This window comes from Bos indicus, chromosome 18 (genome assembly GCF_029378745.1).
Source record: "Bos indicus isolate NIAB-ARS_2022 breed Sahiwal x Tharparkar chromosome 18, NIAB-ARS_B.indTharparkar_mat_pri_1.0, whole genome shotgun sequence".
Lineage (NCBI taxonomy): Eukaryota > Metazoa > Chordata > Mammalia > Artiodactyla > Bovidae > Bos > Bos indicus.
In genome coordinates, this window is record NC_091777.1 from 46105304 (window position 1) to 46118144 (window position 12841).

At 44.5% G+C, this 12841-nt stretch overlaps 1 protein-coding gene across 1 annotated transcript in view; it reads right to left on the reverse strand.

Annotated features, from left to right (window-relative positions):
* LOC139177281 (zinc finger protein 549-like) overlaps positions 1–12258 on the reverse strand; it is a 36115-nt gene extending 23857 nt beyond the window's left edge. Inside the window, exons 1-5 of the mRNA XM_070772151.1 lie at positions 12147–12258; positions 11888–12024; positions 11023–11060; positions 8595–8721; positions 7225–7295 (exon numbers count right to left, since the gene is read on the reverse strand). Of these exons, the coding sequence (XP_070628252.1) occupies positions 7225–7295; positions 8595–8721; positions 11023–11055 (231 nt within the window). The 5' untranslated portion in view covers positions 11056–11060; positions 11888–12024; positions 12147–12258. The remainder of the gene's footprint in view (positions 1–7224; positions 7296–8594; positions 8722–11022; positions 11061–11887; positions 12025–12146) is intronic.
* Positions 12259–12841: the final 583 nt, after the last annotated feature.

Here is a 12841-nt window from a genome sequence, read left to right on the forward strand (position 1 = left end):
TAATAGAGAAACAGAACTATTTTAGATATTAGAAATATTGGCTATTCGTATAATACATATAAGCATAATCAACTTAAAACATTGTGTCTAGTTTTCTAAAGATAAAACAAAGAAAAAATGGTACAAAAAGCACACATACCCACCTACACAAAGACATAGACACTCACATATACCATGTGATAGAAATAAATTCAATTAAAAAGCAATCATCGTTAAGTCAAACACATTAACTCAATCATGAAGCGATGGTGCCTAACAGGTTTGAAGAAAAAGAAAGCCATTTGATATTTTTAAATCAACCAAAAATGAAGACATGAGAAACAAACAAGACAGGGTGAAATTAAAATAATGGCAGGAGATATTTAGGTAAGTTGTAATCACTCCTTGCACACAAACACACTCAGAAATTAGCTGGTATAACAATGCTAGATAAAAGAATTAAAAGCAAAAGCATTAATAAAAATAAGTAGGCTGTCTCCTGGTATTGAGAGATCCAAACCAATGTAATAATAGGGAAGGAAAATAAACCACTCTCTCCTCTTAAAATGTTTGCTCAAATGACACCTTCTCCAAGAAACTTAAAATTCATTCCTCTGTTTATATTGAAAACTACCCTCAGCTCAAACACTTCAAACCCTCCTTTCCTGCTTTATTTTTCAGCACTGTCATTTCTGAGATTTTTCCTTATGTTTATAGTTTGTTTTTTAGTTTATGAATAAAGATAAATTGCTAAAATTTTTTATGAAAAATCCTATTCTTTTTAAAACGGATTTTCTACAGTTCGAATGTGACATGCCTAAGTGTAGATTGTTTAGTATTTATCTTGCTACAGGGTTTCTGAGCTTCCTGGATCTGTGGTTTAGTGTACATCATTAATTTTGGAAAATTCTCAGCCCTTTATTTGAAGTATTTCTTCTGCTCCTCTCTCTTCTCCTTCTGGTATTTCCACTAGGTGTCATTTACATCTTTGATAATTGTTTCATAGCTCTTGGATGTTTCATTCTGCATTTTCATTCTTTACTCTTTTTGCAGTTCCATTTGGGAAATTTCTATTGACATATCTTCAAGCTCATTGATTCTTTCTTCAGCTATGCCCAGCCTACTGATGAGCCCATGAAAGGTATTGTTATCTGTTACGATGTTTTTTATTTGGGGCATTTCCTTTTGATTTTCAGCATTTCCATCTCTCTGATTATATTACCCATCTGTTTTTATATGTTGTCTGTGCTACTTTTATCAATCCTCCACAGTTCTGGGATAAACATCCAGCATCTTTTCCATATTACAACCTTAGCAAGTTATCCTGTGTCCTTACTCTGCTTAGCAGAGGCAATACTGAAGCCAGGTCTCTCTGGTCCATGGTCTGCGTGTGTAAATTCCATGACTCCTCAGAATACGCATGTGAAGCATTTCAATTATCTGTTGTTCTCATATTTATTTCAGCCACCCCTAAGCATATTTCTAAGGACATGAGCAAAGGAGTAGAGCTGTCATCACATCCCTCACAGAAAAGGCATCTGAGGTGGGCTGACACCTGCCATGGGAGAACACACAACACACGTCGCATTCATGACCTCTCTGGTCTCCTCACCCCAGGGGAAGAGTTACTATTCCCATTTAGACCTGAGGAAGTGGAGGCCAAGTACAAAGAGGGGAACTTTTCAAGATCACAGGCCAGGAAAGGGGCACAGCCAGAATCTACACTGTGTTTTCCAGACTACTGCTTATGCTCTTCTCTGCAGCTCATCCCCAGCAGACTGTGTAGTCGGAGGATTCTGAGGAGGCCCATTCCTCTCTCTGGTACCCTGGGGATGAGGGGGTCCAGCAAAATGAGGGGGCTGAGGCAGCACAGAGGACAGGGGACTGGGAGAAATATGGGGAACACAGGGGCCAGGGGCATGGAGGACAGAGAGTGTGATTGCAGCTATGGTGCAGAAATGGACCTAATCTCAGGGATTAGATGAGGCTGCTCCTTACCTAGGATACAAGAGTGACACTCAGGTGTCAGCTGGCCATGCAGCCAATTGCATGCCCACTGCTCACCAGGCTTGGGTCCAAGTGGGTTGGAATGGAGGGAAGAGCATAATTTAGAGGGAGTGGGAAACCCAGAGTCCCAGGAGGGTCCCTGAGCTATGAACACATTTGCTTCTCTTCCCCAGGACCTGTTTGCTTCCCATCGAAGCTGGGACTCCCAGATTCCTTTCCTATTCAGATTATCTGCTGAGCCTCAGACCATTAACTAGTCATATTGCAACATCTCCAGCTAGGGCTCTCTAGCCCCTCTTCTATGAGTCTTTCTGAAAACTTTCTACCCTCACTTGAAAACTATTTCCATGAATGGTGTCACCACCTCCAGGGCATTCCTAACAGGGCCACTGATGTCACCCAAATGCATTCTTTGCTCTTACTGTCACACGCAATGATTCATTTCTAAAGTCCTATTGGTCATCCCCCAAATGCTAGTTCAGGGAACCTTACCCCACAGGTCTCAATACCCAGCAGTCACTTCTCATTATCACTGTTAACACTGTGGATGCTGGGAGAGACTCTGAAGGACTGAGAATTTTTGATGTGGCCCTGACATGTGTTGGTTCCTTCACCTACCTTGTTGTACGTGACTTTACCCCTTAGTGCTCATACTTATCCTTCTGGGTAGGATGCAAAATGCCCAACAATGACTTTTAATCTGTAAAAACTTCCTTGCCTCTATCCTAGAACCACCTTTGACCAATGATTCCCAAACTGGCTGAATGTAGACTGACCTCTCCAGGAAAACCTGTGACATCCCTGCCCTATTGTCCTGATCAGATTGCTACTCCCAGGCCTTCTCAGATGGCATTTCAAAGTAAAGGCTTCTGCTACCTGGTTCAAGCTCTTCTCTTCCCACCATGTGTCCTATTATGCTCACATTCAGTCATCAACTATGGGTGAGTCTCTGGGTTGTGCCATGATGTGCACCATGGTTCCTTCTTTCTTTTTTAAAATTTTTTGCTGGACTAGGTCTTTGTTGCTGCTTGCAAGCTTTCACTAGTTGCAGTGAGTAGGGGCTACTCTTTGTTGTGGTGCACAGGCTCCTCGTTGCAATGACTTCTCTTGTTGTGGTGGACAGCCTCTAGGTGTAAGGGCTTCAGTAGTTGCAGCACCTGGGCTCAGTAGTTGTGGTGCATGGGCTTAGTTTCCCTGAGGCATGTGGAATTTTCCTGGACCAGGGATTGAACCCATGTCCCTGTCTTGGCAGCTGGATTCTTATCCACTGTACCACCAGGGAAGTCCTGGTTCCCTGTTATAACCCCCATCAGTGCATCATCAAATCTTCAGGGATGGAGGAAGTTTTGTTCTCTCCAAGCTAGGGGGTTCCTGTCTCATCAATCTATGGGAACAGTGTGATCACAGCATGTGGCATTCCTATCATATGCCTGTCTCTAGAGTCTCCATGGAGTATCTGTGTCATCATACTTGCTGTCATGTGTCAGTACTTCCATCCTGTCTCATAGGTCACTGGTACATTTTACATGTCAGTTGAATGTGTCTGATGTCTGTCACACATCTTTCCTCTACCAGTATGGTAATTGTGTCTGGGTCCTGTCTGTTTTGAAGAGTGTTAACATCCAGCACCTGTCATACAGTGTCCCAAGGATTCCAAGGTTGTACTCAGGCATATCACAAACCCATCACGCATGACCCCAAATATATGTGTATGACTTTTGGCTCTGCTGCAGTATCACACCTGGAAATGTGGTATGACAGTATATTTTGCTAGCACACTGAAGCACAGTCTAGAAACACAAATATTTCAGGTACTAAATGTGCCAGACTTATGAAACATACCTATTAAAAGTAATATGGGTATGTTTTAGATACTGATTACACTTCATCACCTTAAAAACAAACATATTTTGGAAACAACTGAGAAAACTGAGTACTGATAACATATAAGATTTTAAAGTATTTTTATTTTGTGTGATATAGCCCTTACATTTTAGAAATGCATCTTGTTGTGGTGCATAGGCTCTGTTGTGGTGCATGGGCTTTCTCTTGTTGTGGTACATAGGCTTCTCTTATTGTGGAGCACAGGTCTGGAGTGCAAGGGTTCAGTAGTTGTGGCACACTAGCTTCTCTAGTTGTGGTGCATGAACTCTCTAGTTGTGGTGTGCTGGCTTAGATTCCCTGCAGCGTGTGGAGTATTAGCTCCCCAACCAGGGATCAAACCTGCATCCCCTGCACTGGAATGTGGATTCTTAATCACTGGACCACCAGGGAAGTCCCTAGAGATGCATCCTGAAGAGATTACAATTAAATGACATGATGTGTGTGCTTATAAATAACTCAGTAATAAGCATGGGTATAGATGACTCAAGCATGGCCATGAACAAGCAAATACATGAAAAGATGCTCAACATCACTCATTATCAGAGAAATGCAAATCAAAACCACAGTGAGGTACCATCTCATGCTGGTCAGAATGACTGCCATCCAAAAGTCTACAAACAATAAATGCTGGAGAGGGTGTGGAGAAAAGGGAACCCTCTTACACTGTTGGTGGGAATGCAAACTGGTACAGCCACTATGGAGAACAGTGTGCAGATTCCTTTAAAAACTGAAAATAGAACTGCCATATGACCCAGCAATCCCACTGGTGGGCATACACACTGAGGAAACCATAATTGAAAGAGACACATGTACACCAATGTTCATCACAGCACTGTTTACAATAGCTAGGACATGGAAGTAACCTAGATGTCCATTGGCAGATGAATGGATAAGAAAGTTGTGGTACAAATATACAATGGAATATTACTCAGCTATAAAAAAGAACACATTTGAGTCAGTTCTAATGAGGTGTATGAAACTAGAGCCTATTATACACAGTGAAGTAAGTCAGAATGAGAAACACCAATACAGTATATTAATGCATATATATGTAATTCAGAAAGATGGTAATGACAACCCTATATGCAAGACAGCAAAAGAGACACAGATGTCAAGAACAGACTTTTGGACTCTGCGGGAGACGGTGAGGGTGGGATGATTTGGGAGAACAGCATTGAAACATATATATTACCATATGCGAAACAGATGACCAGTCCAAGTTTGATGCATGAAACAGGGCACTCAAAGCCGGTGCACTGCGACAACCCAGAGGGATGGGATTGAGAGGGAGGTGGGAGGGGGGTTCGGGTCGGGGGGGAACACAGGTACATCTATGGCTGGTTCATGTCAATATATGGCCAAAACCACCACAATATTGTAAAGTAACTAGCCTCCAATTAAAATTAATTAATTTAAAAAAGAATGGCCATGAAATGATAAATAATGGAAGACTGAGGAATAGTTCATGGAGCTTCATAACAGTTCTCTCCAGTTATATGTACATGTGTGTATGTGTGTGTGTGTGTGTGTGTGTGTGTGTATATATATATGAAAAATATCTATTACAAAAGGAAGATTATGTCCTTGCAATAATAATTTTATGTTAATAAGATAGATTAAAAAGAGTAGGAGGAAATATTTTGGTTTCAGGAGTGTAAGCATATATCAAAAACATCAAATTGTACAGTCTTTGTGCAGTTTATTTTAAGTGAATCATACCTCAATAAAGCTGTTAAAAAACCAAAGGTACTAAATACTCAAAACTTGTCTTTCCTAGTCATTTTACTATTATGTATGCTCTTGGATTTACTTATGAAAATTCTATCAGTATGGTGGGAAAAAAATACAATGATGAGCTACTGTGTATCTCTTCTTATTCCACGTTCAGTGACATCATTTTGGCATCTTGAAACTGGCCACTGTGGGGACCTGCCAGGTGTAAAGGTAAGATGGCTTCTACAACAGAAACATGCAAAAACATATCTGGTAAGAGCCTTGGATAGGTCAGAAAGCACAAGAAAGCTTGCCACAAATTTGTAACTTATGGAGAATCTCCTCATTGTGGACGTTCGTATATAAAAGGTTCAACATTAGGCAGATGTCTTCATCACAAAGGCTCTCCTCCAGTGTTGTTATATTGAGCAAATAGACTGCACCGTCCCTCTATGTCTATGGTGACTCTTTGTGTGAATTTCCTGCTTTTCAATGAGGTTAAACTATCACCTGAAGGCTTTCCTATGTTCACTACACTCATAAGGTCTCTCTGTAGTGTGGACTTTGCTGGTGTTGAATGAGGTTAGATCTTTGGATGAAGACTTTCTTAATTCACTGTACTCATAAGGCCTATATGACTGAATATTTGGTGCTGAGTCAGAGAAGTCCTTTGACTGAAGACTTTCCCCCATTCATGGCACTTGTAACACCTTTCCCCCTTGCTATTTTCTCCCCCTTGGATTTTCTCTTGCTAAATAAGGATAGACTTTTGGCCTAAAGTTTTCTCTTCAGGAAAGCTTTCAGTGATAAATCAGAGCAGACCTTGAACTGAAAGTTTCTCTACTTCATGAGGCTTTTTCCTAGTGTACAGTCTCCAGTGCTAAATAAGGTGGGTGCTTCAGCTAAAGAATTCCCCACATTCTCTACACTGATAAGATCTTCCTCTAATGTGAACTATCCAATATTTAATGAGGTTGAAGCTTTCCTAGAGGCTCTCCCATACCCACTGCATTCAGAAGGTCTTTCTCCAGGATGAAATCTCTGATGTTCAAGAAAGCTAGATAAAGAATTTCCCATATTCACTGCATTAATAAGGTCTTTCTTCAGTGTAAATTCATTGGTGAGAACAGGTCTGTATTTGCAGCTGAAGATTTTACCACATTTGTGGAAAGTTTAAGTACTTTTTCCTTTTTGTGGAGTCTCTGGTATTTGTGGTTGAAGGCTTCCCTACATCCGTCACACTTCTAATGAATTTTCCTACTATGAATGGTCACCCCACACTCGGTGCTGCTGCATGGCTTCTTCTGTCGTAAGCAGACTGGTGCTACAGGAAGCTTGAACTGACCAGGAAGCACTTCCCAACTTTGTTTCAGGTAAAGGAATTCTTTGGTATATGGAGTTTGTAGCTCTTCACAAACAAGGCCCTGCCACATCCCTTCTGAAAATTTTTCTCTACTGTGCTGCTTCTGGTGAAGGTTTATACTAAAAGAATGGTTTCCCACATGCCCCATAAGTAAACGGCTTTTGCTTGGGATGTGTGCTCCTTTTCTCAGCCAAGTGCAAAATGTCTTTTAAGACAGAGACACATATCTCACAGGAGTGGGCTTCATAGGGAAAGGGACCTGCTTTGGGAGTCCTCACCTGTGACATTCCTTCTACAGAACCACTCTGCCCAGAAGGTGCCTCCTCGTCTTCCCCGCCATGCCAATAACCTGGAAACAAAGAAATACAGCTGAAGGACAGCTGACTCTGGTGGGAAGGAGCAACCTCCATTACAAAAGTGCATCCGACACACTAATGACTGAGTGCACATGCGTCCACAGGATTGTTGTCAGGAGGAGGGAGTTGGGTTCAGGTTGAGGAAGCAGCTGCTGTGCAGCAGTGGTCCTCTAAAGGTCACAGCATGGGGGACATAAAGGACACAGTGAAGAACCAAGTGCAGGAGAAAGGGTAGGGTACAGCATAAAGAGGAGATGCAGGTCTACAGCTTACTCGGAATGGTTTCTAGCACTTCCCTGCTGATGACACAGGAGAGCTATGCAGAAGGATGTGTCTGGGCCCAAGAAAATCCAAAGGCATCAGAGTAGTTCTTGTCCAAAGACTATTTAGAGATATGTGCACATCTCACAACACAATATGTGTGGGGCAGTGATGGAGAACACTGTGAGAAAAGCAGTGGAGAAGAATGGGTGGAATCCATTGTGAGAATTAGGATTCACCCTGACAGACAGTCAGTGTAGGAATGACAAGTTAGCAAAGTGTCAAGAATGGAGGAGGAAAGGTAGAAATAAAGTGTGGCCACTGGTACTGGCACCAAAATGTAGAGGAAACAGAACAGAATCATGGTATGAACTGAACACACAGTCCTGAGATCATGCCCCCTCACTTGCTACTCAATACTGCCAGGGACCCTCTGAGCCTATTTTGTGGTGCTGGAGTCATGCCCACCCTGAGAAGCATCCATAGGTCTCCCCTGACCCCCCATGTAAATATAGTGCCTGGATGATACAAGCTCTAAGGAAAAGACTGGACAGGTGAGTGGCCAGCACTGGCCTAGAGCAACTCAGAGCGACAGACATAGGAAAGAAAACTCAACATTATCAAAATCAACCTCGGAGGAGGATCTTGCAAGAATAGCCTATGGGCCACGTAAGTGGTGACCATATCCGTGACTACAATTCCTAGCATAGGCAGAAACGAGGATACATAAGCTAGAGGAAGGGAGTAGAACCTAGGGCAGAGGTGACACCTGGCCAGAGAAAGGTAAAGCAAGGTGGGATCCAAAGGCTAACCGAGAGACTTCTGACTCCTTCCCTGAAAGGCTTTGGGGCAGCAGGTACTGGGACTGAGTGAGAAAAAGACAGGACACTGCAGACAGCTGAGTCCTAGCAACCAGAGCACCTAGCCAGGGAACTGGGGAAGGAAGCAGTGCCTGTAGTCCTGATGTGAGAAAGATTTGATCTGTCCATGGGGAAAAGGAAAATATACTGGGGCAGGTATGAGGGTCTTACCTAGAGAGGCCATAAGTGCAAAGTTCTCCAGCATCACATCGCAGTATAGGAGTTTCTGGGCCTCATCAAGGAGAGCCCATTCCTCCGAGGAAAAGTACACTGCCACATCCTCAAAGGTTATGCTGCCCTGCCATGATGAGGAGAGAGGAAATCATGAACAGCTTCTCGGTCAAGGATCCCCAATCCAGATCCCCCCATATGTATTCATGCTCATACTTCTCCCCAGCTCCACAACTCAGATAAGTTATCAGACCCTGGTGCCATTTGTGTCTGTTCCCTCCTAGTGGTCCCATTAGTTACTGTGTCTAGCCCTCAGCAACATTAGGCAGGTGGGCACGAGGATGCCGTTAAGATCCAGGCCTCCCATGCAGGGCTCCACCTGTCCTGCCAGGCAATTCCTGGGAAGTCTCCAAGATGGTGCCTCCCAAGCACAACCAAACTTGGGCCCACCTTTCATCCTTCAGTCCCTATTACCCAGACACTGGTGACATCACTTCATACTTCTTCATGTGCATATCATACTTTAGACTGTACCTCTCTTCTATCTCCAGACCCTACTGCCACCACCAGCACCTCTCTGTCCCATCCTGTAAACCTTTCCCTGGTTTCCCCATGTGTTACTTACCTCATGGTGTCAAGATTATGCAAATGCAAACAGGATTCAGCACTACTCCAGACCCTCATTGGCTCCCACTGCCAGGGGCAGCCTTGAATCCTGCTATCCCATCCTCACTTCCTGGCTTATTGCTTGTGTCACCCTCAGCCATTCAGAGCCACATGCATTCAGATCCCACTGGTCCTCTTCCACTTCCGTGTGGCACTTACTGTCCCCTTGTTAGTCACAATCCCCTTCTCTCAACCTAACACTCATTCAAAGCCCAACCTCATGGCTCTCCTCCTACAGCTTAGTGACTCAATGAAACAACCACATTTTCCCCTAACTGAATCCACCAGCCTGACTGAAACACTCCAGGGTCACCCAAAATCCTAGTAAGTCCATAGACCTGAGCATATGAATCAGCCTCAGCCTTAGCGTCATGTTTCCTCAGTTATATCTAGGCTTCTACATCGTTTCAATGTCTACTCTTCCCTTGGAAGCCTTGGCCACCTGCCAGACCATCCTCTTCCCAAGCCCCCTTTCATGGCCAGTTCTCTCCCTCAACAGTGCTTGTGATTGCACGTTACCCTAACCAGGTACGCAAACAAGAGACCCAGTCCTAGGGCACCACCTTCCCTTTCCTGGCCTGCTAACAGCATTACCACCATAACCTCCTCTCAAATGTGACCCACATCTCCACCTCATCTTGGATACACAGAGTAACCACCACCATTTTGATGTCTCCACCTTGAATCATTCCCCAGAGTTTCAGATATTTATGTCCAACTGCCAGTTTAATACCTTCAAGCAGTATTTTCTGAAACATCTCAGATTCTTAACATGGCTTGCCTCCCACCAAAAAATAAAACAAAAAACTCCTGATATTCCCATTGAAAATTACTGCCAGCTTTCTTTTTCTTCCTTCCAAAACCTCAGAGTAATCCCCAACTCCTACCTTTTTCTCTCTCATCTTTAACATTAGAACATCCAGTCAGTCATACATTAAAGGGGCTTCCCTGGTTGCTCAGAGAATAAAGAATCTGCCTGCAATGCAGGAGACCTGGCTTCAGTCTCTGGGTCAGGAAGATGCCCTGGAGAAGGGAATGGCTACTCACTTCAGTATTCTTGCCTGAAGAATTCTACGGACAGAGGAGCCTGGGGGGTGGGGTGGGGTGGCTATATGGTCCATGGGGTCGAAGAGTCGAACACAAATGAGTGACTAACACATCCCTCTCACTCACTCACTCATATACTAAAAAAAAAAAAACAGATCCAGAATCCAACCACTTCTCCTACTTTCATGGCCACCAGACTGTCCAGTTACCACCAATACTCATCTGGACTACTATAGTAACATCATCCCTGGTCTTCCTGCCTCCTCCCTCACTCCCCTAAATCTGTTCTTCACTCTGCAGTCTGACAGAGCCTTCTAAGACCTGAGTCACATAACCTCCTTGTTCCTATATCATTGCTCCTATCCTCTCCAGGAAAACATTCAACTTCTCAGGCTGCCATTTCAGGTCTGAATGTTTCTTTCCTGATCACCAGAGGAAAGAGAAATGTGGTTCTTTGAACACTCCCAGCTCAACGTTACCTTCAAGAATTTGGACATACTGCTACTTGTGCCTGGAATAACCTGCCCCACCTCATTCCCTTGGTTGCCAGACACAGAAACTATTTCACATAAACAATGACCTAGGGCTTGGGGTTTCTCAAGAGTCCCCAGGCCAAAGGGCTAGGAGAGTGACAGTCTGCACCCTAGAGCATCACAGTCTCAGAGAACCTGTGTGTTTTGTGTGAGGAAGTTGGGACTGGTGAGATCCCACTCACCTCGCTAGGATCCTTAAGCACTTCTGTGGCCATGGAACCTGTGGGAAGAGGGAGGCTGTGAGAAGCAAATCACCATGGAAGGGCTCATGGGCTCAAACCTCCATTGTACCCTTGCCTAGTTCTGGGGCCAAGTGACCTGGGCTTAGTGTTAACTTCTTTTCTAAAATTCTATTTATTTTTGGCTGTGCTGGGTCTTCCTGCTGTGTGGGCTTTTCTCTAGTTGCAGAGAGCAGGGGCTACTCTTCATTGCAGAGCAAGGGTTTCTCATTGTGGTGGCTTCTCTTGTTGCAGAACAGGGGCTCCAAAGCACAGGCTCAAAAAGTTGCAGCAAATGGGCTTAGTTGCTCTGAGGCATGTGGTAACTTCCTGGATCAGGGATTGAACCTGTGGTCTCCTGCATTGGCAGGTGGATTGTTTACCACTGAGCCACCAGGAAAGCCTTATTGTTAACTTCTGTATCCTAGTCTTCAGTAATACCTCTTACCAACTGTGTGACTTTGGAGAAGGGCTCAACCTTCAGATGACTCACTGTCCTCATCACCCCTTTTCCAGTTGGGAGAAAACTTTAAAAACTCTAACTCAAACTGTGTTCCTTCTCTGTTCACAACCCTCCATGGTTCCAAGCACCATAAGAACCCAAGTACACCTCCTCCACCTGCCATTCCAAGGTCCACTCCCCAGTCACACTCTGTTCTGTACAGACAGGACATGAAGCCCAGGTTTCCCCAATAGTCCTGGACCAGAAGCTCCTCCAGGTTTTTGCATACGCAATCTCTCTGCTTGTAACACTCCCACATCTCATCACACTGACTTTCGGAAATGGGCCCTCCCTTCTCACACCCCTGCAGGTGCTGGACCCTCTGACCTAGGCTGTGGTAATTCGACCGTGCTCCCCATATGTGGGGCTTTAGGATTCAAAAGTGGGAGTGGTTCAAGTGAGGGCCTGAAGATCTCAGCACCAACTCATGCCAGGTCCATCAGTGAGGCCTCTGTGATCTGAGCCTGTGGGTGAACAGGGACGGTTATGACAGGTGACCAGTGTGAGAACTCCAACCTCACCCCTTCCAGCCCAGCCCTAACGTGAGGTCCTCCCAGGTGGCCCCCACTCCAAGCCTTAGATTCACCTCTGTGCATTAAGGACAACAGTTTTTCTCGACCTTTCAGTATCTGGTTGCCTCAGACCCGACTCAGCGATCAGAAGCTATGGAGCTGGTGAACCTACCCCAAGCCAGCCAAAACGACCGCCACAAAGAGAGACCGGAAGTCCCGCCCCTATCTTTTGCCAAACATGGCTCTCCCCTCTCCCGCGCCTTCATTGGGTCAGCACTGCCGCTGTTCAGCGCAGAGCACTCTGGGTAATATAGTCACCTCTCCGCACGCAGCGAAGACCGTGTGTCCCATCCATTCCAGGCGGTGGAAAAGGCGCTTTGCTTTGTCTCAAAAGAAAGGCACATGGATTTGTGAGCAGTGTTGTCTGCAGTCGATCACCAAAGTGTTGATAAAGATTATTTCACAGTTCATCGAGGTCAGCATACTCTTAGAGGCTAAGCGTTTTTTCCGATGCTCCAAAGATTGCAAATCCAAATGATCATTCCATGGTGTCACTGAGACTCAGAGTGCTTCCACACGTAGCTGGAAGCTAATAAACTTAACTTGTTGCTCTTCAAATGCATGTAGCCTAAAGTGTTAATCAGTTCTGTGCATTTCAGTATGTTCTGTCAGGAACTAAAGGGAAAAAAGCCAGATCAAGTCAAATGCAAGGGGATGTTTGGAGGCCCTTCAAAGAAGTAGCCACACTGAGGATGGTATTTCCAAAAGT